Below are 22,773 nucleotides of genomic sequence, written 5' to 3'. Positions count from 1 at the left end.
TTAAAATATGAACAAAAATGAGTGACATGCAGAATGTGTGGTATATAAGAATAGTAATGTGAGCTACGGAAACAGTAGCTTGATGGACAGAGTTCTATTAGGGCCGGCACAGGGGAAATTAGGAAATTAAACAAACAAAACACAAGTGTGCCAACGGCTTGCCAAGTAATAGTACTCATGTCGATGTTGAACACTGAAATAATGTGCATCAAAATGTGGTGGCAGTGAATGTAAGTGCTGTATCAATAAAGTAAAAGTCAGACCATGCAAAGTAGTAAAAGTCAGACCATGCAAAAAAGAATAAAAAATGAGAATTATGGTGTTTCACAGTGGTCAATTTAAAATAAATCAAAGTATAAAGTGCAACAATAGAAAAATAGTGGTAAATTACATCCTAGTTATTTATATAGGAAAAAAAGTGGTTATTCATAGAAGAGAGGGTTATAGATTAAAAAAGAAAGGATGAAAGTGTGTGTTTGGCTAAAACGGTTTAAGTAGGGTAATATGGTAAGTGTATTAGTCAGTATTTAAGTTAGTGTTTGTAAACATATGGTGTTTGACAGTACAGACAAATTTTTTTAAGGTCGCCATTTTGCGGATTTCTATTGGTAATGAAGACCAAAGTTTAGGACCAATATATCTAATGGATTGTTGGGAGGTAGTCTTGGCACAATAGGGGATGGAGAATTTGGCTTGACTTCTAGTTATTCGTGTAATGTGTGATGGTTTATGGGCGATGGAATGAAGCAGAGCTGTAGGTAGTTTATAACTGTTACATTTGTATACGTGCGTAACACTGCTACAAAAAATATTCAAACGTAAATCTGCAAAAACAACACAAACAGCAACAAAACTGTTTACTAGTACTCTACAAATTATAAAAATAATATACCTATATATTTGCGAGCCTTCTGTCCCTATATAAATCCCTTGTATAAAATGTCTATGAATCCATGTGCGTAAAAGCTTGACCCGTGATTGACCCCTACAAACGTAATAAGAAATAAGTTGTTTTGAGCAGAAACAATCAGCAGTTAGATTTATAAATAAAGTCGTTATGGTATTTATTTGAGCGGTTAAGTTTTGTTTACCCCGCAATTTATTTACGCAGTACCTTAGAAAGTGTCGTTTTGTTGTCTGTTTACCATTAAATTCTGCATAAAATCGAGTAACATTAATAGTAAAATTAAACATAATGCTTAAGACATTTAAAAATATACTTCGGTGGTGGTAAAATCCTGCCCATGCGTATTTTTGTTTATCACTAACCCAAATAAACACTTTTCCCTGTAACACTTTCCACCAGCGATGACCAGCCTAATCTGTAACCTTACAAGATTTTTCACTAGTGCCAATATAAGTACATAGCAGTAATTTTTAATGAATTTAAGTTTGGTTTTTCAGACTTATATGCAAATGTTTAAACATGGAATGTAAAGTGCATAGATTCCGTTTGTATAACTACAACCCGCGTGCTGTACAATGCATTGCAGTTTCGGATAATTCACAACTAGCAGTTGGACGCTCAGATGGAAGCATTGAGATCTGGTGCACTGAAGAATGCTGGTTTCAAAAAATGGTAACTGCGATCAAAACTGAAATACTTGTATTTTAATATTTTTTATTGTTGCTGTACCTCTAATGCTTTAATTTGACACTTATTCTAAGTTTTTTTGATGTATATTGCATGGGGGAGCCAACTCTGGGATAGATATTTGTTTCATAGTTTAATTAATTGGCTTACCTGGGATAAATAAAGCCCAGAAGTTTGTAAACAAATTTGGGCTGCCTGTGCACCTACTATACTCTGCAAACTTGGCAACCAATACACATGGATTCCAGTTAAATGTACAACTGTCATGTATTTAAAGGTGATTCCTGGTTCTGAGAACGGTTCCGTAGAATCTCTTCTGTGGTTGGGAAACCGATTGATTTCAGCGGGGCTCCATGGGAATGTTGTGGAGTATGATCTTACAAGTGGAACTGTCAAAGTAGATATGCCAATTTACCTTTACTTCTTGTTGTATATAGTAGTATGTTATCAATCTTTTAAGCTCACTATAAAAGGAATTTTTTGAGTTTGTGTATGTAAGTGTAACAGTAAAAACTGATAAAACACTTGGCAATATTTTCATGAAGTATTGTTATTTGCCTAATTAGTATTTTTTTTCTGCAAACAGTTTTGAAAGCCCTACTAAACTGTTTTATTTAATATTTATAGTGTATATTCTGTGTGTACTAGGTGGTGTAAGCGTTTTGAAATTTATAATTCCATTAAGAAACTAAAACTCTATTTTTTTTAGATTTTAGTTGATAGTTTTGGAGGTGCAGTTTGGTGCTTAGGTCTCTCTCCAACACATACTCACATTGCGGTAAGTCATTTTGAATATTAAATTCTACACACATAAATATAACTTTGATTGTTAGAATATATAAAACGTTGGTTTCATGGTCACTTCCCATGAGTATTTGTAATATGTGTCAAACTTTTATAAATACAGAACAGGCAGCAATAATTAAAACACACAATCCTATGAAACAAGTTTTGTGATATAATAATTTTTGTTGTGATATAATTTATACTGAAGAATGTAACATTCCAGGGTGGGCCTGCTACCCCAGGTTTAGTGCCCATGCATGGTTTTACCCAGTGGCTCAGCCAGGGGGGTTTCTGGGGTCGTGACCCCCTCCTTTTAAACCAAAAAGAATTTTTTTTTTAAATTATAAAAAAAATTTTTTTTTAACTTCTTGATTAAACCCCCCCCCCCCTAATTTTTTTCTGGCTGCGCCACTGGTTATACCATACCCCTTTGCCATTACTTGTGTCAGCTATGTTTGGTACATGATTAACGACAACTTTTTCATTGTAACTAGTTCTGCCTACCATGCATTTACGGTTGTTTTACTGTTAATAACTGGCTTTTCGCTTTTGTAAACTTTCTTGTACTTCTTTATCGTCACCTAAAGACAAAATAACTTTCATTCATTCATACTTTTTATACCCCTGTTAGTAAAGGTCGACCGATGTATCGCTATAGTGACAAATGTTGGTAAAATATCAGTATCGGTAGACCAAAAAATATTGGTGTTGGTGCAAAAATTGATATCGGTCGGTCTCTTTCTGTTATATACAAGATACAGTTAAATGTTGAAATTCAACATAAAAGAACACACTTTATATTCCCACAGGCTGGATGTGAGGATGGTAGCATCAAAATGCTTGAAACCTCAAACAAAAGTCTCTCATTCGAGCGTTCTTTTGACAAACAAGAAGGTATTTTCTTCATTTTGTTGTTGTTTATAAAATTTATATTGTACAAGCATAACTAATTTTAATTTGATTTTTATTTAAAATGCTTATTGTGAATTTTATATAAGCTACTGATAGTTTTAAGCCGATTTTTTTACATTAATATATATATTACAAGTTTACAACTACAACTTTCCACAGTTAAAATGGATTATTGATGGCTTGGCTTATTTACATGTAAATAAAATTAGCTCCTGTCCAACAGTGAGCCCTGAACCAAAAAACCCGAAGTTTCTGGTTGTAGTGCATGTGTTGTTTAACCTAAAATGCATTTCAGTTCTTTATATATATTTCATTAATAAGTTACACATATACTATACTATAGGTCGTATTATGTGTATGGCGTGGCATGAAAGTGGTGATGTCATCGTAACTGGTTCCGTGGATGTAATTCGACTGTGGAGCATCAAAACAGGTTGGTACTCGAAAAAATATAATTTTTCTTGTTTTTTTTTTGGTAATTTTTTAATAGTGGTATCTGTGTATTTGTGTTCCGTTGCAACCATTTTTTCCATTTTTAAATTCTATTTGATTAGATTGCTAGTGTCAAAAGACTATACTTAAATATGAACATGCTTTTTCCACTATTTGCAGTAACAGTTCTACTTATTTTTTGCAGCAGAACAAAATTTCGTTAAAAAATGATAAAATTATCCACATTTTTTTTCTTTACATCAATTTTAAGTTTTTTTTATTCAGGTCACGCTGTGCAAAGAATTACTTTGGAACGAGATATGAAGAAAGTTGAAACGATTGTGTGGGATGTTCTAGTTCTCAGGTAAACATTCTTTTTGTGTTTTTTTTACCAAGGTGAGCTTATATAGCGAGGCACATTAGGGAATCTGTACTTTAAACCAGGGTTTTTATATAAACATTTCCAAAGTTTTGTGCCTCATTTTGTAAAGATGAGGTCTTATAATGCAGCACATTAGGAGACAAATGGTCTACTACAGTTTGCCCATTACATTAACACCCAAGACCCATCAACGCTTAGTCGCTTACATTTTTCTTTTAGTGATTACACCGTAGTAAGTGGAGATTCTTTTGGGCGCATTCAGTTTTGGAATGGAAAGCATGGAACGCTTCTACAGGTAAGTGCAATAGTAGGTTTATTTAAATATGACAGTATAACTTAATTTTTGATCTGGTGCTACAAAACTGTAACAAACAAAAATCAAGTCTAACCACAAAAAGTGGTGTTTGTTACCCTTTCATAGCACCAGATCATTACTGTATTTACTAAACAAGAATCGTTAAACTATATGAACATCAGACCAGGGTTAGATTCGTCGAATTCATTTAAAGTTATAACTTAAATAGCTACAATCGTTTCATGGGAGTAGCCTACTCTTATTGACACAAAAATGCAGTTTGTGCAACTGCATGGCGATACTGAATCTTATAATCATTTAACTTTTATTTTTTCTCTGATTTAGAAAAATTGTTCCAAACACACAGCTAAAACAAACAATATTGTTAACAATAGTTCTGGCTGAGGGTTTAAAATGTCGAACCTGATTTTATAAATACTTATGCTAAATTTAAATTTAAAACATTACAACTGCCATTCAGTCACTTCATGTCCATCGTGCCGACGTGTTAACTTTATGCCGCGGCACCACGGAGTCATCAATATATGCGGCGGGCGTCGACCCCAGAGTGTTGTCATTTAAATTAACCAACTCCGAGGACCCCACTTCGTGGGTGAAAGGTCCCATGCTACAGAAACACACACATGATGTTCGTTCTCTCGCGCTTGTCAATGACTTAATTGTATCAGGGGGTAAGTAGCTTGTTTTGATGGACATGGTTTTGGTTTTATTTTGTTATTGGTCTTTTATCTTCACTAGACACTTGAATTTAAAGATATTATCTATTTGTTGCGTGTTTTCTTGTTTCGCTTGGTTTCCCAACAAAAATTGGATTTTTCTCTTGTTTTTTTTCCTAAAATTAGGTTTTCTTGTTTTTTTCACTTGAATAGTGGCTTCAGCCTGTCATTTCTTCCGTTATTATCCATAGCTCAATCTTCAATGGTGTAATCTAAGAGACAAAGAGATATTATTGTAACTTTGTGAGTTGTGTTGTGCCAAGCTGACTTATGTTGATCTTGGTTATAAATAGAATTACCTTTATTTGAAACAAGGGGTGTAGATATATTGTTGAACTACACAAACTCTTTTGAATCACTTTACATTCAAATTCATGCTGTACAAATCCATAGTTCTATTTTTCAGTAAATATTATTTTTTTCACTGTAATGCAAAAATAACATTTTTTTCATTGCAGGTGTCGATACCAATCTTATGGTGAATTCTGTTTCAAGAAAAAAAGATAAATTTAAACGAATTTACTCATTTCCATCTGTAAGTTGTATTTTTTATTTTTTTAAATAAATAATACTATGTTTAAAATGGCCCTAACAGTTTTTCATTAGTATGGTAAATTGATTTGTTTATATAGGTATTAATGCCCTATCTGTATGGGTGATTTTGTGTATAGGTATAAATGCTATGAGCAATGAGCCTATGACTTGTGCATAAGCTCTGAAGGCCTGCTACAAATTAAGACTTGTATGTTATACTCACATGCCAATGTTATGTTATTGTTTTCACTAAACCCAGTGTAAAAAAATGTTTGTTTTTTTCCAGTATCAAACTGTATCCGTTGCTCAAGCTGCCAACTTAGTCTTACTTCAATATTCAACTTATTTAGAAGTTTGGAAAATGGGAACTTCTGTTGATAATACAGGTATTTATACTAGTTTTATTCTATATGTGTGAGGTCCTTGTTCGAGAACTTGAGATTTAGTCCAGAAGTTAGGCGCCTTAGCAGAGTTGGTTAGCGCGCCTGCCTCTACTTAGAGGTTATCGGATCAAGGCTCGTTGCTGCTGCCATTGTGGGCGTATTTGTACTTGGGCAAGACACTTAACGACAATTGCTCTAACCCAGGGATCGCTAATGGGTTGTCTAAATTATCAGTCATACATAAAAAATAAAGAAAAAATCCCCCCAAAATAATCACCCAAAAAGTAACAAACCTGTTAACTTATAAGCTGGCGAGGTGTATGAAACAGAACACCCGTGGGCCGTGTTATAACGACTGTTTTTTCCAGCCACGCAAGGATAAAGTAAATTGCATTCAAATTTCAATTTAATTCACCAATTACCCAAAGAGGTAGGTAATGTAATGAATTTTTTTTCAAGAAACCAAATCCAAGGTACTTCCACTTGAAGAACAACCTTTAAAGATGGTTCAGCTAAAAGTGCCAACTTCGGTGAGAAAATGTATTTGTTTTGGCTTTAGTTGACTTTTACCCTTTGTTTTAGTTGCAGTACACTTTTTAATGTTAGTTTTGCCTTTGTGGGCTTTAGATACTCTAATTTTATTCTATGTGGGTGAGGACCTGGGATTTAGGCCAGATTTGGCCTATTACCCCAACACCAAGAAAGTCCATTAAAACCTTTCAAGTGACCAGTGCAACTCCCAGAATTTATTTTTATTTTTTTAGTTCTAATATTCTAAGAGTAAACTCTTATTGAAAGCTAAAAAATAAAATTTAAGATTGAATTTTTCCCGTGTGTGTATGTGTTTACCAATATGTTAACTTCTGTTTCAATTTTTTGTCATTATACAGAGTGTTGATCACATAAAGTGTTCGTCCATCTCATCCTGTGGTCACTGGATTGCTTACTCTACAACTTCAACATTTAGACTTTATCACCTAACTTATAAACATGAGGAATCTAACATACAAGTTCAAAAGGTATTGATAAATACCCTAAGTAATTCTATATTTTTTCGACATAACATTAGATATAAAGATAAAGCCGCTTGATAACAATAATTGACAAAAATCTTTATCAAGAAACATTTGGAGTTATTGTACTTTAAGAGTGCAAACCAAAAACGACTTAGGGTGGCTGTACACAGTTTCCGAAATTCGTCCGTTTTTTCCGAATTTCGATGCCGCATACGGAATTGGACACGGGTTTGCATACGACTTCGCATGTCAGATTGTACAGCCACCTTTAACTATTTTATATGAGTTGTTTTATGTCCAAAGTTTGAATTAAAACGTTCTGGAATTTAGATCATAATTTGGTTTATTTTATGGTAGAGTAACTTTTTACATGCTGTAGCTTAAGTTTTCTTTATTGCGCCAAGCTACAAATGTGATGTATAAAACTATGGGGCAAGATGGGATATCTTTACCACATAATATCTAAATATTCTGATTGTGTTTTAAACAGTTAACAACAGTCTAATGGCCTATGGGAATTGTGAGGTTATGGTTTTATAATTCTTTGAATGTTCTTTGTTTTCCAACAAATTGGACGAGAAAATAGATGAAAAGATGTCCCATGTTCCCCCACCCTACTGTATGTATTATGCAGTGTTATATCCATGTAATATACATACATTCAAAAAAAACCTAAATAAATAACAAAAAAAAATCAACTTGAAATTTTTTCAGGTTCGTTGCAGTGGCCTTTCACCTTCTCATGTGATCAGATTTTCACAGGACTCCAATATCATGATCACGGCTTCTACAAACCACAAAGTAATGATCACGAAACTTGACTCATCTGCCCATACTGCCAACCTTGTACACAGCCATTCTCTAAAATGTAAATAAAAAACATTTACCACATTTTTTAATATATTAAGTGAGCGAAGACCGGACACGTTTAGCTCATAATATCCAAATATCCTGATCGTGTTTTGAACAATTAACAACAGTCTTTGGGAGTTGTGAGGATACGGTTTTATAATTTCTTGAATGTTGTTTGTTAACTGCCAAATGGAACGGAAAAATAGAATGAAAAGGTGGCCCATCTTGCTTTATCGTACTATAATATCGTTTTATTAATGTCCTCACTTCAAATTCTTGAACCAAAACCTAATTCTTAATTTATAAATTAAAAAAAAACACAAGCTAAAACTTTAAATGCAACATTCAGTTAAATTTTTGAATAAAATTTTTTCAGTTTATGTATTATTTTTATAAATTTAAATTTTTTATAAATTTGTAAATTTGAATAGGCTACACTTCTCCCACTTTGTTACTGAGCATATCGAACGATTCAACTCATTTTGCCGTCGCTAACTTGGAAGGACAAGTTGACGTTTTTAATGCAAAGAACATGACAGTAATTATTAATTTTAATATATTTCATATTTTTAACCTTTTTTTGCTAAAACACTGAAATAAAAAATATTTTACAATTACATGCCAATTATTGATTTTAATATATTTCCTATTTTTTAACAATCTATTTGCTGAAACACTAAAACAAAAAATATGTCACATGCCAATTATTGATTTTAATATTTCATACTTTAAACACTTTTTTTTGCTATAATATTGAAATAAACAATATGTGGCATACAAATAGCTTGCTATTTATTTAAACTATAGCATTTGTGAAGGCCTTTGGTGTCCGAATGGAATTTTTTTGTCTCGCAGACCTTTTTTAGTAAATTTTATAGTTTGTTATTTAGTAAAACAATATTCTTTATTCAGCATGTATGTTCCCTACCACGATACACACGAATACCAACTGCAATATCTTTTCATCCCAAAACTAACGATGTGGTCGTAGTGTATGATGACTTACAGGTAATTTTCACTTTGAGCGGTGTGGTTCTTATACCTTATATGCACTGACACTTTTCTTTTATGAAGAGTAATTACTAATTTTTGGGCATATGTGTCCTTGGGCAAGACACTTAACAACAATTTCTCCAACTCAGTGGTCACTAATGGGTTGTCTAAATTGTCAGATGTCAGTCATACATAAAAAACAAAAAAATCTCTCAAAAAATAATCAAACAAACTTGCACTTGTGGCAACTTGTGAGCTGACACGAGGTGTATAAAACAGAACACCGTATTTTATCTATCTTTGCCCCGCCATTTGAGAATAAACATATATATTTCAATTTCTATTAAAACCCTAATATTTTTCATTATTTTTCCTTTTCTCATGACATTATTTTTTCCTAGATATTTGAATTCAGCATTAAATCAGCCGCCTACACACCATGGACTCGTGGTATATTATCAGCCAATTCAAAAGAGAAATATCTTGCTCGTATACATAAAGCTGTAATGCGAAAGCACTCTAATATAGCTGTGGTGAACAACATATTACATGTATGTGAACCAGACAAAGATATCATCATGTGTGTTTCAAGAGAAGGCATGTTCATTATAGAAAAGGTGAGAAAATCTTTACGACACTTTTGTTTCTATTAGAAGACAAACTTTAAAATAAATAAAGATAAATGGCTGGTTTGTCTGCTAGGTGTGGCAACCACGCTTATTGTTTTCCAATTGAAATTAAAAAATTTTAACTGTAAGCGTATTTTAACAGCTGTTGTTTTGACGCTATATCCTGTCTTTTTCGTTAAAAATATTTCTAAATCTTCACTACCCCAATCATAGAGACAAATAAAAGTTATTATTATTATTATATATGATATAATTTTGCATAAGCCGTTTTTTCAATTGAAATAGATTTTTGTTGCTGTTGTTGTATTGTTTTAAAAAAAATATTTTGATTTGATTCAGCCATCTAGGAAAAAAGGAGGAGACAAGTCCAGGTTTTGTCATCAATTCATGGTTAGTATGTTGCTTGTATTTAGTCAGTGTATCTTTAACTTTTCATGGTTTTTGGCTCAGTCTATTTGATATTATAATATAAACTAGTTTTATTTTAGGATATTTGTGTCTGTTATTTTAGTCATCAGTCTGTATCAATCTGTCTCTTATACAAACAAGGCTATTAACTAATTTTACACATGACACAAAAATCACCTTTTATTCTATGTGGTTGAAGTCCTTGCCAGGGACCTTGGATTTACGCCAGATTTGACCCACAAAATTGCCTTAATAAGCCATGTACGGATCATACATTTGTCTTACTACAAATATAATTATTTTTTTCACAGCCGTTACTGCATTGTGACATCATGGACGACTCAACAATGCTTGTTGTAGAGCGCCCCCTACAGGATATCTGGGACCAGTTACCGGCAACTTTGTATCAGAAAAAATTTGGAACTTAAATAAAGTGCTTTGTTTTACCAAACTAGTTTTAGTCGTCAGCAAATTAAAGGTTTTTACAGAAAGTGTTAACATCACAATGTAGCTGTTTAATCGTACAGAGTTTAGTTCAGCAAGATGTTTGATTAAGTTCTTCTAATGCAGTGTATAGAGCATGCAGCTTCTAGTTATTTTACTGTGCGGCGATGGACATTTATTTTAATTCGAATCATTTGATGTTAGGATAGTTTAAAACTTTAAGTTCGATGTAAATCTTATCAGTCTAACTGACTTTTATTTCTCTACCTCACATGCCAAATACTTTAAATACCTGCTTTAGTTTATACCTGAAAAATTCAAACCAACTTTTAATGTAAACCTTTTATAATACACTATACACATTCAGGTAATACTCAATGAAATAAAAGCTTGTATTATCACACGTGATAGTAAAATACAAATCCCGCTAATTTACAAAATACATATTCGAGATAAATTGACACCAGCAGTAAAATGGAAAAACACTAAACATTACGAATAATTATACACTGAAAACGCGGAATTCTTTTTCTTGTCAGCCTTTGGTGTCATTTGAATTGGAACAAAATGCTGGAAAATAAATATGTTGTACAGTTAATACTTCTGCTATCAGCCATTAATAATGAGGAATGAATGTAATAAAAGATTTGCCAGAAGAATGAAACGTTGGAAATACACTACATATTATACCAAATGGGCGGCTAAAATGTATACACATATCGTATGTTCTATTCTATGTGGGTGCAGTCCCGTAGCGTATTATGCCATGGGTCCCACGATTTAGGCCATGATTGGCTCATAACCCCAACACCCGGGGTACTACTGCATGGACCTCACCAGTTTAACCAGCCTGTCGCTTCTCTGAAGGTAGGCGACAAGGGCTTTAGTGGTAATGGTTGGGAGATCTTCCCTTGACAACTCGGTCAGGGTTAGATGCTCCCGTACACATATGTTACTAAGTTAAATGAATGAATGTGAACTTACTTTATCCTTGCGTGGCCGGAAAACAACAGTTGTTATCACATGGGTTTAACAACCTCGTGCCAGCTTACGAATTACCATGTATGTTACTTTGTGGGTGATTATTATTTTTTTGGATTTTTTCATTTTTTTTAGTTGGCATTATATGGCCTTCTAACTTACTTTTACAAGCAGTGTTATATAATGACACCTGGGTCTAAATGACAGATGGGTATGGCAATTTCAATATTTTGACAATACTAAATCATTTAAATTTAAACAATCTTACCTGGCCATCTCCAACATTCAATGAGCTTGCTACAGGATCGGAAAGTTTTGTACCAAGCGTTGGTCTGCAATAATGTTATGGTTTTGAAAACAACTAGGCAAAAGTACACTATAAAAACATAAAGAACACACATTGTTTTTCCAGTGCGTTACAAAAAAAAAAAAAAAACCTAGTATAATGTTGTGAGCAGTGGTTCGGGCATTATAAGCAGAAAATACTGTGTCTGTGTTCAATGCTATATTGCTATTTCCATTGTGGTTGCTGGTAATTGGGCAAGACATTTTTACTCCCTATTACTACCAACTTTTCCAAACAAAAGACACGTTATGATAAATATGTTCCATTCACACCACTGCAAATTGTTTTTTTCACCTTACAACTCTGCAAGTGAAAAGAGAAACCTCCTCGTCTAGAAGAGCATGAGCAAACTGGTTCTTTATCTTCGTTTTCGGACTCTCTTGAAACACGCCCTCTCTGCAGAAAATTTTTTTAATGGAAATTTTAAAATCCTTATGGGGCAAAACAATCGATTTCACCACAGATTTTAATTAATTGCAATTTTGGAAATTTTTTATTTAAAAAAATGGTTTAATTGAAGTTCTATCCCATAACATATTGCTTTGTTCACCTCATTCTATTGAGCCTGTATGTTTGCCTCAATGCACGGAAAGCCACGGGTGTTTGAGGTTGGAATGGAATCACTGGGATGGGGTTGTAAAGTTTCGGTGACGCTGAGGTCATGTCTGGATATAAAAAAATTCAGTTTTATAAAATTGTTCACATATTTTTTTGCGGAAAAAATTCTTAAGCCAAAATTTTAAAAGGACGCTAAAAATTGTTTTTTTAAGCATGTCTATATAAAATGATCAGTTTTAATAAATGTGCTCATACATTTTTAGGCAAAAAAATTACTCCAGCCAAAATTATGGAAGTACACTAAAACTGTAGTCTTTTTAAAATGCTTTAATAATAAAGTCTTAATTTCTTACTTTTACTAAAGTTGAAACTGGAAAATTGGTTTTCCTTGTTTTCAATTTCTTGTGGTTTAAAATTAAAAGATTCTTCTATTGTTGGAGTCTGGGCTTCAGTGTTGCCAGGTACATTTAAACAGCTATAGGTTTGGTCACTTTCATTCAGATTGGGCAACACTGGTAAAGATTTCTGTATGTCAACACTAACAAGTTCATGACGTGGTACTTCTGGTGTCGATACCAATGAAAATGTATCTTTAGTATTCATAGCAACTTTTTCAGAATCCAATGTCAAATTTTCTAACCGGAATTTTTTAAATAAATCCGAAAAAGGAGATTTTACATTTTCTGATTCAAATGTTGCAGAACTCCTCTCTGATTGGTCCGTTTTTGCGTGACTTAACAATGGGCTACTATGATGCGTTCCATGCACTATGGGAACTGAGCTTTCAACAGGGGACATGATTTCTTCAAATTTTTCGGACAAAGGTCGTCCGCACTGTGCCAAGATCAACTGCGGACTTAACGAGCCCAAGCTCTGAGGTGTAGACTCCATTTTTGGGCTCAAAATCTCTGAACTGGATTTGGGAGTGACTTGCTTTATCTTTGTAACCGTAGCTAATACTGGAGATTTTGAATTCGGGTACTGGTTTGCGGGTGTAGGGACTTTAAATACTGGTGTCGCTGATGGATTAGTTTTTACAGTGTTTGTATCCGTGTTAGATTGTACTGGAGGTGTTTGATTTGGTTGAGTTGATGTGCTCCCAAGCTTGGCTGGAAATAATGCATATTATGTATTACTGTATTGGTTCCATATTACTACACAGAAATGGCAATTCAAAACTGACTATTTTAATCTAAAATTTCTAAACCCCAACCAACAGTACTTATACCCAACTTCTACCCTTGATTGGTTTAGTTTGTAATTTCTATTGTCAAACTTCTTAATTTCTTCAGTTATTAAACACGGTTACTTAACCAGAGGTGGTTTGTGGTTAGGTTTACTCTATATAAGCAATTCTAAAAGGGGGTGCATTAAATGGTTGTTAATATAAAAGAGGGTGGAAAAAGTTAAAAACCACTGCTTTAAAAGATGGGGAAGATGGGAAATCTTTTCATTCTATTTTCTTGCCCCATTTGATAGTAAACAAAGAACATTCACAGAATTATAAAACCATATTTTCAAGAGTCAAGACTCCTATAGAATGTTGTTAATTGTTTAACAAAATTAGGATGTTTAGATATTAATTATTGCTAAATTGCTTAAGGTGTCTTGTCTTTCCCCACCAAACCATACATACCTTGGTTTCGAAACAAATTCAGTTTTTCTTTGTCAAGTTGTAACTGTTGCAACTCTTTATTAATCCTTTCTGTTTCCATGACGATCTCATCAAGACTTCGATTCGTCTTTTCGTAACTGACTCTGATCTTCTGCACGTCTTCCGGGGAGATTCGAACATCTTTAGGGATTGGAGGGTTCTGTGTAAAAGAATTTGTGTTCAGATGTCATGATGTAATTTATTGTATTAAAAATTACTAAAACCTGATACACAAATTAAAAGCTTGGAAACCATTGTAATAAATAACGGGTTGAATGCAACTTTGAATGTAAGCTTATCTGAGTCTTAAACTGCTACAAGATGTGCGGAGAATTGCCGAGATAACATGAAATATAATTTTACCTAAAAACCTATAAAACATACAAAATTAGGCTATGTAATAAAAATATTCACTTTTGAGCTTGTTGGTGTGACCTCATGCATCTTGTTTACAATCGACGGCGATTGTTCCCTTTCATCCACCTCCAAAATCTTGGCGTAAACGGGAGCGTCCGGTTTTAAGGTCTTAGTTACAAGTTTAAGTGCGCTGGCGAGTTCTGCTTGTACACTTCTGCGTTTTACTTTGAGCAACTGCTGGTTCATAAGTGAGAGCACTGTGTCAACTGAAACTACATCGTCCTGCTTTTCAATAGGACTTCGTTGGGGCTTTAAGGGTAGGGTGCTCTCAATTGGATTATTTTCTTGAGTATTTCTTGGTTTTTGACCTAGTGTGTTCTCTTGGTTGGGTGACCTTGCTGAAGGTTAAGTTTTTGTAAAGATGCTTTCAGTGGGACTGGCAAGTATTTGATTTATTTTTTCAGATTTTTGACTTGGCGCGTTCTTTTGGTTGGGTATAAATGCAGCTGGGTTAGATTTTACGAAGGTATTTCCATCTGGGCTGGCAAGTTTTTGCTTTGTGAGTGCTTTTCGTGGCGGTATTTGACTCTTTGCAGCAGGTTTAATGAATTGAGAAATGCTGTTGCTTGCCTCAGTTGGTTTGTTTGATATTTCTTTAAATGATTTTGAATCTTGAGTTTGAGTTTCCAAATTAAGTTGAGGCGGTTGTGCATTTAAAGTGGGAGGACTGACTATCTCAATCTCACAATCTGAAATCATGCACAAATTTAGTAATTACAACACTTAACTACAGTACAATAAGTTTAAAATGACATTAGACTGTTCAACTTTTGTTTTGGTGTAGTTCAGACTAATTACCTTTATCCAAAACAGAGTTTTTCTCTTTTTTCATCACTGGCGGGGTAAGGGAGTTACGCTTGTAGTGTTTTCCCGATTTTATGATCGAAACTTTGCTCTTATTTATCTTTTTATCTGAAGGAGAATCCTCAAACAAGTGAACAGCCAGCTTGCCCTAAAAAAAACAAAGTTTTTCATAATTTTTTTGATTTTTAGTTGTCGAAATATTTAAAATTCGTTTTGGCGTTCAAATAAAATTCGTTAAAATTCGTTTTTTTTAATAAAATTATAGTATACCTGCACACATGGTGATTTCTCATCTGCCCATGTAACTGCCCTTTGTTTATCTGTAAAATGAAATAGTTGTATATATATATATTTTGATAGCAGTACAGAGTATTGTATATGTTGTAAACTTGTAATGTTAACTTAATAATTCATTAAACATTTTTGCATTGCGTAAATATATATAATAGTGGAGTGGGGAAAGACAGGACACCTTTTCTTTTTATTTTCTCGTTCCATTTTGCAGTAAACAAAGAACTTTCGAAGAATTGTAAAACTGTTTCCCTCACGACTTCCATAGATCGTTGTTAATTGTTTAAAACACGATCAGGATATTTGGGTATTATGTGCTAGGTGTCCCATCTTTCCCTACCCTACTATACCTAATAATTTCTGATGGGAGAACAATCAACCAAAAATTGTTTAAACAACAAAATTCAAACATATTTTATCCAAGCATACGACACTGACAGTAATTTAAGGAAATAAACAAAACTAAACTCCTACTTTTGATATGTTTTCTTCTAGGCAGAGGAGTAGATATAACAGGGCATGCCACTCGTAGAACTGGTGATGCAGATACTCTCACACTTTTCTTAAACACTCTCTGGGGCTGTTACAAATATAAGTGGTCAATTCAATAAATATTCCGGCATATTAAGCTAATTTTCCAGATTTTTATAAATTCAAATTAAAGAATCACAGCAACAAAAAATAAAAATTTGTAAATGGATAAAGATGCCCAAATAGGATCTAAAAGTACCAGCAAAATTTTTTCCTTAAAGTTTACATTACTAAGTTTAAAGCTGGGTAAGATTTCTGTTCAAAGCAGAATTATCCCCCAAGAGAATTAGGCATAAAGTTTCATACAGTACTTACAGTGTTTGGTGTGTTGATAGTTGGAATAACATTTCTTGAAAAGCCAGCGGAAAGATTAGAATTCTGCTGTTTACCTGCAAAGCAAATGATTTTAAAAATTATTTCATACTATTGTGTATTTGTGTTTCAGTGTGCAATCTTAGACGTAAAAAATATATAGAATCCAGAAATATGATTTTTTTATTACTTATACATATTTTTGATAAATAGGCAAAGTACTGTATCTTCACCAGACACTAGGATAGACCACTAGGGTATACATAGATATCAACTTACTCTTGTCCAATTTACAGGATTAACTAATATTTTAAGAGGATATTTAACCTATAACACAAACGCAGCTTTAGGCAAGTTCTGTTACAGTTATACAAACCTTGTTGAAGAGAAAACCTCGAGTTATCAATATTCTGGTGGTTGCTGTATCTACCATGTACTACATCATACAAGGAATGTCTTGCATATGATGATGGGCCATATGCATTGCTTTGACTGGAGAATTGTGTGCTTGTACCTGTTACCAAGGGAAGTAATATTACGGCATGCTATATTAGCCGATTCAACAATAAAAATGATTCTAATCGACAACAAAATCAACATCAACTACAAAAAACTGAAGATGTTTCTGAAACTTTGTTGTTTTTATTTTCATTTATTGTTGAAAATGATTCTGATCAAGGTCGTACCATGGATCCAGAAACTTACAAAAAAAGATAGCGTTTCAATTTTTAAAGAAGCGGCCATTTTTGGCCTATAACAGCCTTGCTGTTAAGTGTCTATTGTGTATGCAAACAAGTTACGCTAAAATATATTGCATTCACTAGTCACCACATTAATCAACAAAGTTCCCTGTGCTTGACGGCTATTTATGTTGTCTCAGATTTTGGTAACAAATCAAAAAAAAACGACAATTTTATGATTATGTACAATATTTTTTCAAGAGTTTGAATTTTAAATATATATACATACAAACTTATAACTGCTAACTTTCAATATTAAGGTTAAAACTTCACCTTTTTTGTTGGATAATACACGGGCAGGTCCAGTGAAGGAAGGGCGAGGTTGTTTAGGTTGACGCACAGGAACCCTTCTACATAATGATGGTCGGCCATCAGGTAACAATAATGCTGTACTTGATCGTGACTGAGGATAGAGGATATACATATATTTTACATTGGTGTGGCTGTTGTAAGGATTGGCATGCTGCACTTATTGTAAAAATAGAATACTTGTAAATCAGTAAATAATGCATTTTAATGCTTTGCGTTGCTTTTATCAATTGATGAAAGCAGTAAGGGACCATAGTCACATTTAATACCAACAAGAACATGTATTGCTTAATGCAATGCACTTTGTAACTTTCTGCAGATAAACCCCCTGCACCTAATCTGAGAAAAAAATATAAAAAATTACTAAAAACACCTTGAATGGTAAAGTGGTTTAATGTGACAGAATCAACTTACCGCACTGGTCTGTGTGAAGTTAGTAGGGATTCCGTTATCATTAAGTATACTGTTTAATGCATCAGTGTCAGGTTGAAAGTCAATGTCTAAAAATAAATATAAAATATTTTTTGCATAAATATTATTTTTCAATTTCTTTAAATTATAAAATTCATTCAAAATAACAATGCATGACATGACTGAGTTTAATTAAGTATTACAAACTTATTGGGTAACTACAAAATATAAAACTATTAACATCAAAAACCTACTAGCAGCCTTACCTGCATTGTTCTCTTTCTCCAACTCAAATTTCGATTTTGGGCGTTCCTTTTTTACAACAGGAGATGAATTATTCACCGTAACCAATGGCAACCGTGGGTTGGGTTTGTTCGCCAATTTTTTGGGCACTCTCGGTTCAAGAAATGTCAACTTTGATGAAGGTTTTAAGAAATTGTGTGTTTCATGTTTTGAGTTTGTGACAACCTAGAAAAAAAGTTTTTTTTTAATAAATCATGAGGGGTACGAAGGCTATCTAATATGATTCTGTGGGGTAAGATGGATACTGTTAGCAGTTAGCACGGAATATTTAATATTTCCCAATCATGTTTTTAACAATTAACAACGCTCATGCTCATTTAGAGACATAAAGATATAGCCGTCATATAGGTATACTATATAATTCTGTATTTCTGTAGATATTCCTTTTTTACTACCAAATTGGGCAAGAAATATGAATGAAAACATTGACCATCTTACCCTAACTTACTTTATATGGGAAATCATAAGTGCAAAAACACGCTGCACTTAACAAAGTACTGCTAATTACCTTCACTTCTTTTACTTTTCCACCAACAGCATAACTGAACCTGGACAGTTTTTCATCTTTTCCACCTAAATTGGGAAACGTTTTGAAACCAAACAAAATTAAACAGACAGAAATTAACAGCCTTTCGGACACACTAATATGGAAAAGGTAAAAAGGCAATGGCTATTGAACACGAAAGTTAATAAACTCAGTTATAATGATTGAAATGAATATAATTAGTGAATGCATATTTGTAGGTTATGTAATGCAAAGAAAAGCCATCGAATCACAACTTTTTACTATAAGCTTACGATTTTCATGCACAGTTCGCTTTTTTCCAGCCACATTTGAAGTCATTGTTTTTAATTTTGTTACTTTTCCACAGCCGGATCTTTTGAGGCTGCTGGAAAGTGATGGCCTGTAATAGAACGAAGCGGTAATTAAATTACTAACTTCTTAGTTTGCGAAATAGGGCGGTTCCGGACTAGATCTTTAGTGTGCAAGTAATTTTAAAGGTGCGCGTTGGCTATCATTAAAATTTGTAGACGATTTCCTTGGACATTTTTTAGCCACATTTAAGAAACCTACTTAGTTTGATACAGATTTGGTTACACTATATTAATTTTATAGTGTTAAATATATTAATTATATAGATTACACTATATTAATTATACCTTGGAATGCCACTTTTGTTTAACGGAAGTTTCGAAGTGTTGCTTGTTTTAAATTTACCACCAGCACCTTTGCTTGTCTTTTGCGAACATGTTGTAATTCTTTGCGAAACAATCATTTCTGTCTACCTAATTTTTAAGCGAGCAGTGTATCACTGAAACAAACGTGAAGCGTCTATTACTGCATAAACAAAAGCCACCAAGTTTTTTAGAATTTTACAGTTTTTACGTAACTTCTCGTTACTGGTTTTGTTGTCAATACTTACTTTGTTTAAAAACAATAATGCTTCGGTATTTGCAGTTATAATAACCCGTAAAAATCTTAATATTTAATACACCATTTAAAATTCAGTTTTAAGAAATTCAAAACAAACGCCGTTACGCTTCGCTTGCAACACAGACATAGCATAATGTTAAAGACTCTGCTTATGATTTGCGACATTTGCCGGTAAATATTATTCCAAATTTCGGTCACAAGAGGACATAATGAAACTGATTTAAAAGAAGGCAAGCTATCACAGTTTGAACGATTTTGTAATTACGGTTGATGTAATGGTTTGTTTGCACGGTACAACTTGCATGACGCTTGGAGAATGCTGTGTTTGGTCGTGACTTCGTTTGGACTCATACGGTATGCTAAACTTTGCAATTGTTTGCACGACTGTACAAATTGATTACATCAAATGTAGTGAGCCAATGGAGCATTTTAAATAACACGATTACTTAAACGAGCAAGATTTCTCATTTAAATAGTATGGTATAGATAGCCTAGGCATATATATGATAAGAACAGTATATGCCTATAAATCAGTTTAAATTTCAACTCTTGAGCGTTTTTTCAGGTTATAACATCAAGATGTTTTGCAATTTTGTGGTCATTGGACTGATGATCTTACTCCAAGACCATTGTGCGACCAGCGAAGGCATTGTGCAGGATCTCGGGGGGTCATCATGGACGGCAAGTGGGACCACACCACCATCAAATGTTATTGTAAAGTTGGACCATGCTACAGTGCCTGGGTGTGTACATACAGATTGGTTTAAAGGCAAAAGCCACACTGATGTAAGTGACATAACAAATTTTTATTTCATTCTAATTGGGTGAGGTCCTCTAGCGTGACACACCAGCGATGCCAGAATTGACGTATTACTTCAAAACTTTGTGTGTAAATGTTTAAAGGAATTATTAAATAACCTTAGCCATACGTGGTATAGGCACACTGGTACCTAAGTTGAGTTAACTTTACGATACTTTCAGCCCTTTTCTGTAATCCATTTTTATTGCACAACCGCCCAGCCCTTTATATCTAAATGAAAACAGAGAGCTTCACACCATCTTTCTTTTATATCACCCTTTAACTTTTTTCTTGCCCTTTTTTACCTTTTTTTCAATGTTTTCCCTCACGTGTGTTGTTGTGTCACATTCCCTAATGATGTCTTGCATAGCAGTAAAACATAGTAAATACACTCTATTTTTATACTAGAAGAGCAGATAAAAAATATTTACATTATGTCTGGTAGCAAACTAACATAATATAAATACCCATTGTTACAGAACCCATATTATGGTTTCAATGACGACAAGTTAAAATGGATAGCAGAGTCAAACTGGACTTATTCAAGAACATTTCAAGTAAAGGCTGATGTTTTGAACCAGCGTGAACATTGGCTTGTAATGGAGGGCGTAGATACATTCGCAGATGTTGTATTGAATGGCAAAGTTCTCGGCAGAACAAGCAATATGTTTCTCACATATGTAAGAACTTGTGTTAACTTGTTGCCATGTATTTTACTTTGTGGTGATTGTTTACTTTTTAGCACCTGCATTGCATTTTGCATACAACTTTTGCATATTAATAATAAATAAATAAATAAAAGGGTTGCAAACTGATCACTTTTTGGAAGAAACTGTCCATTGGGCCTTCCTGGAAAACTGTCACTGCTTGATAGACTGTTTTATTTATGTTTGATTAGGCAAAGCAATTTCCCTTTGTGAAATGTTCCACTAAAACAACACATATGTATTATCTCTTTCCACAACTATGATTTTAAACATCCTGTTCATTTTCCAGCGGTTCAATATTACTGGTATCTTGCAAAAGAACTTCAATATGTTGGTGGTTGGATTTACATCAGCAGTAACAACATCTAAACAATGTTACGCCAAACAACCCTACCCCATACCACCAGTTTGCCCACCTGATGTGCAACATGGTTTCTGTCATGTTAATGTTATTAGGTGAGAAATTATAAAGGAATATGCCCACTTGCTTGTAAAAAAGTATGTATTATGTTATGCATAACAAATAGCTTCGTAAATTGACAGGCTGTTTGGTAATGTGTAGGCAATACTTTCACCTTACTATTTCGCATTTTTTTACCTGTTGAAAGTATACTGTTTCTATTTTACACATTTTTTTAATATTTAAAAACAGTAATCAGCTTTGACGGGCATTTTATAAAGTCGTGATAATACTGTCGAATAATTCTGTAACCTTATTTTCCTGATTATCATTAAATGGGGGTCCGTAAAACGAAAATTAAAAAAACGTCTCGTCTGACAAAGTGTTCCATCTTCCCCCACCCTACTATACAACAAACCCCCTATTAGTAGTAGTAACCACAGGTCTGGAGGAATTCGGGAAAGTGTCTTGCCCAAAGACACATGTATCCACACAAGAGTAGCTGTACCGAGCCTTGAACCCACAGTTGTATTGTAACTTATTAAGCCACAATTTATTCATATTAACCCATAATGTACCACATTCTGTTATATAGGAAAGAGCAATGTTCATTCAGCTGGGATTGGGGTCCAGGGTTTGCAACTCAAGGAATATGGAAACCAATCTACATTTCCGCATTTAACACTTCAGTATTGACTGCTGCATCTGCTGTTTACGACTGGGGTGGGGCATTTATTTCATTCTACTACATATCTGTGTAACAATTCCCAAATGTATTGGCACCCAGAGGGAGGGAAAAAAACACTGTTTTTGTGCAATAAACTTTTTTGTAAATTAATTAAATCCCCACAACCCCAGATTTGTTTATTTATTTTTTTCTAGCTTAGTCACTGTATATATATATACTAATACTATATATATATATATATATATATAGTACTGTGGAATAAGATGGGACACCTTAATGCACATAATATTTAAATATCCTGACCGTGTTTTAAACAATTAACATCATTCTGAGTTCTTTGTTTACTAATTACTACCAAATGAGGCAATAAAATAGAATGAAAAGATGTCCCATCTTCTCCCACCCTACTATATATAAATATTATATTGTCAGGAACAAGTAAACTTCTCTTTGATCTGAAACTGCAAACGGGAAAAGTTTCACCAAATATAAATCTCACTGGAAATTTTACTGTGGAGATTAAGGAGTTAAACATCTGGAAAAATTTTGTAAATTTTCCAATTCCTGTTGCACAAGATAGTTCACCTACTGTCAGTATTTTAATTGACATGAAGAATGTAAGTCTTGTTTCATGTTATTTTACTATGTATATAATGTAGTGCAACTGCAATAATTTTGCAATAATTTTAG

General features: G+C 33.6%; 3 protein-coding genes across 3 annotated transcripts in view; 2 read left to right on the top strand and 1 right to left on the bottom strand.

Annotated features, from left to right (window-relative positions):
- The first annotated feature begins 1,408 nt into the window (after positions 1–1,408).
- LOC100180054 (U3 small nucleolar RNA-associated protein 4 homolog) lies at positions 1,409–10,456 on the top strand. Its single transcript, XM_002128293.5, has 18 exons — positions 1,409–1,579; positions 1,872–1,991; positions 2,304–2,372; positions 3,190–3,274; positions 3,636–3,725; positions 4,010–4,088; positions 4,326–4,401; positions 4,883–5,093; positions 5,597–5,673; positions 5,959–6,058; positions 6,515–6,585; positions 6,946–7,074; positions 7,786–7,939; positions 8,355–8,461; positions 8,836–8,931; positions 9,318–9,533; positions 9,885–9,935; positions 10,265–10,456. The coding sequence occupies exons 1-18, from the start codon at positions 1,427–1,429 to the stop codon at positions 10,379–10,381; spliced, it is 2,001 nt and encodes a 666-aa protein (XP_002128329.1). The 5' UTR covers positions 1,409–1,426; the 3' UTR covers positions 10,382–10,456.
- Positions 10,457–12,090: 1,634 nt separating this feature from the next.
- LOC100177706 lies at positions 12,091–19,581 on the bottom strand. Its single transcript, XM_026835687.1, has 17 exons — positions 19,479–19,581; positions 19,216–19,367; positions 18,853–18,959; positions 18,563–18,627; positions 18,018–18,219; positions 17,755–17,840; positions 17,305–17,434; positions 16,668–16,805; positions 16,295–16,368; positions 15,923–16,028; positions 15,428–15,477; positions 15,152–15,305; positions 14,351–15,042; positions 13,919–14,096; positions 12,636–13,391; positions 12,275–12,389; positions 12,091–12,120 (listed from the first exon to the last, which is right to left on the bottom strand). The coding sequence occupies exons 2-13, from the start codon at positions 19,329–19,331 to the stop codon at positions 14,699–14,701; spliced, it is 1,572 nt and encodes a 523-aa protein (XP_026691488.1). The 5' UTR covers positions 19,332–19,367; positions 19,479–19,581; the 3' UTR covers positions 12,091–12,120; positions 12,275–12,389; positions 12,636–13,391; positions 13,919–14,096; positions 14,351–14,698.
- A 108-nt stretch (positions 19,582–19,689) lies between these two features.
- The window catches only part of LOC100175290 (beta-mannosidase), an 11,891-nt gene continuing 8,807 nt past the window's right edge, over positions 19,690–22,773 (top strand). The window contains exons 1-6 of the mRNA XM_002125741.5: positions 19,690–19,843; positions 20,055–20,275; positions 20,768–20,968; positions 21,285–21,451; positions 21,991–22,118; positions 22,516–22,700. Of these exons, the coding sequence (XP_002125777.3) occupies positions 20,069–20,275; positions 20,768–20,968; positions 21,285–21,451; positions 21,991–22,118; positions 22,516–22,700 (888 nt within the window). The 5' untranslated portion in view covers positions 19,690–19,843; positions 20,055–20,068. The remainder of the gene's footprint in view (positions 19,844–20,054; positions 20,276–20,767; positions 20,969–21,284; positions 21,452–21,990; positions 22,119–22,515; positions 22,701–22,773) is intronic.

Source organism: Ciona intestinalis, chromosome 8 (genome assembly GCF_000224145.3).
Source record: "Ciona intestinalis chromosome 8, KH, whole genome shotgun sequence".
In the NCBI taxonomy this organism is placed as follows: domain Eukaryota; kingdom Metazoa; phylum Chordata; class Ascidiacea; order Phlebobranchia; family Cionidae; genus Ciona; species Ciona intestinalis.
Note: the sequence above shows the minus strand (reverse complement) of the source record. Positions and strands in the feature narration are given on the sequence as shown.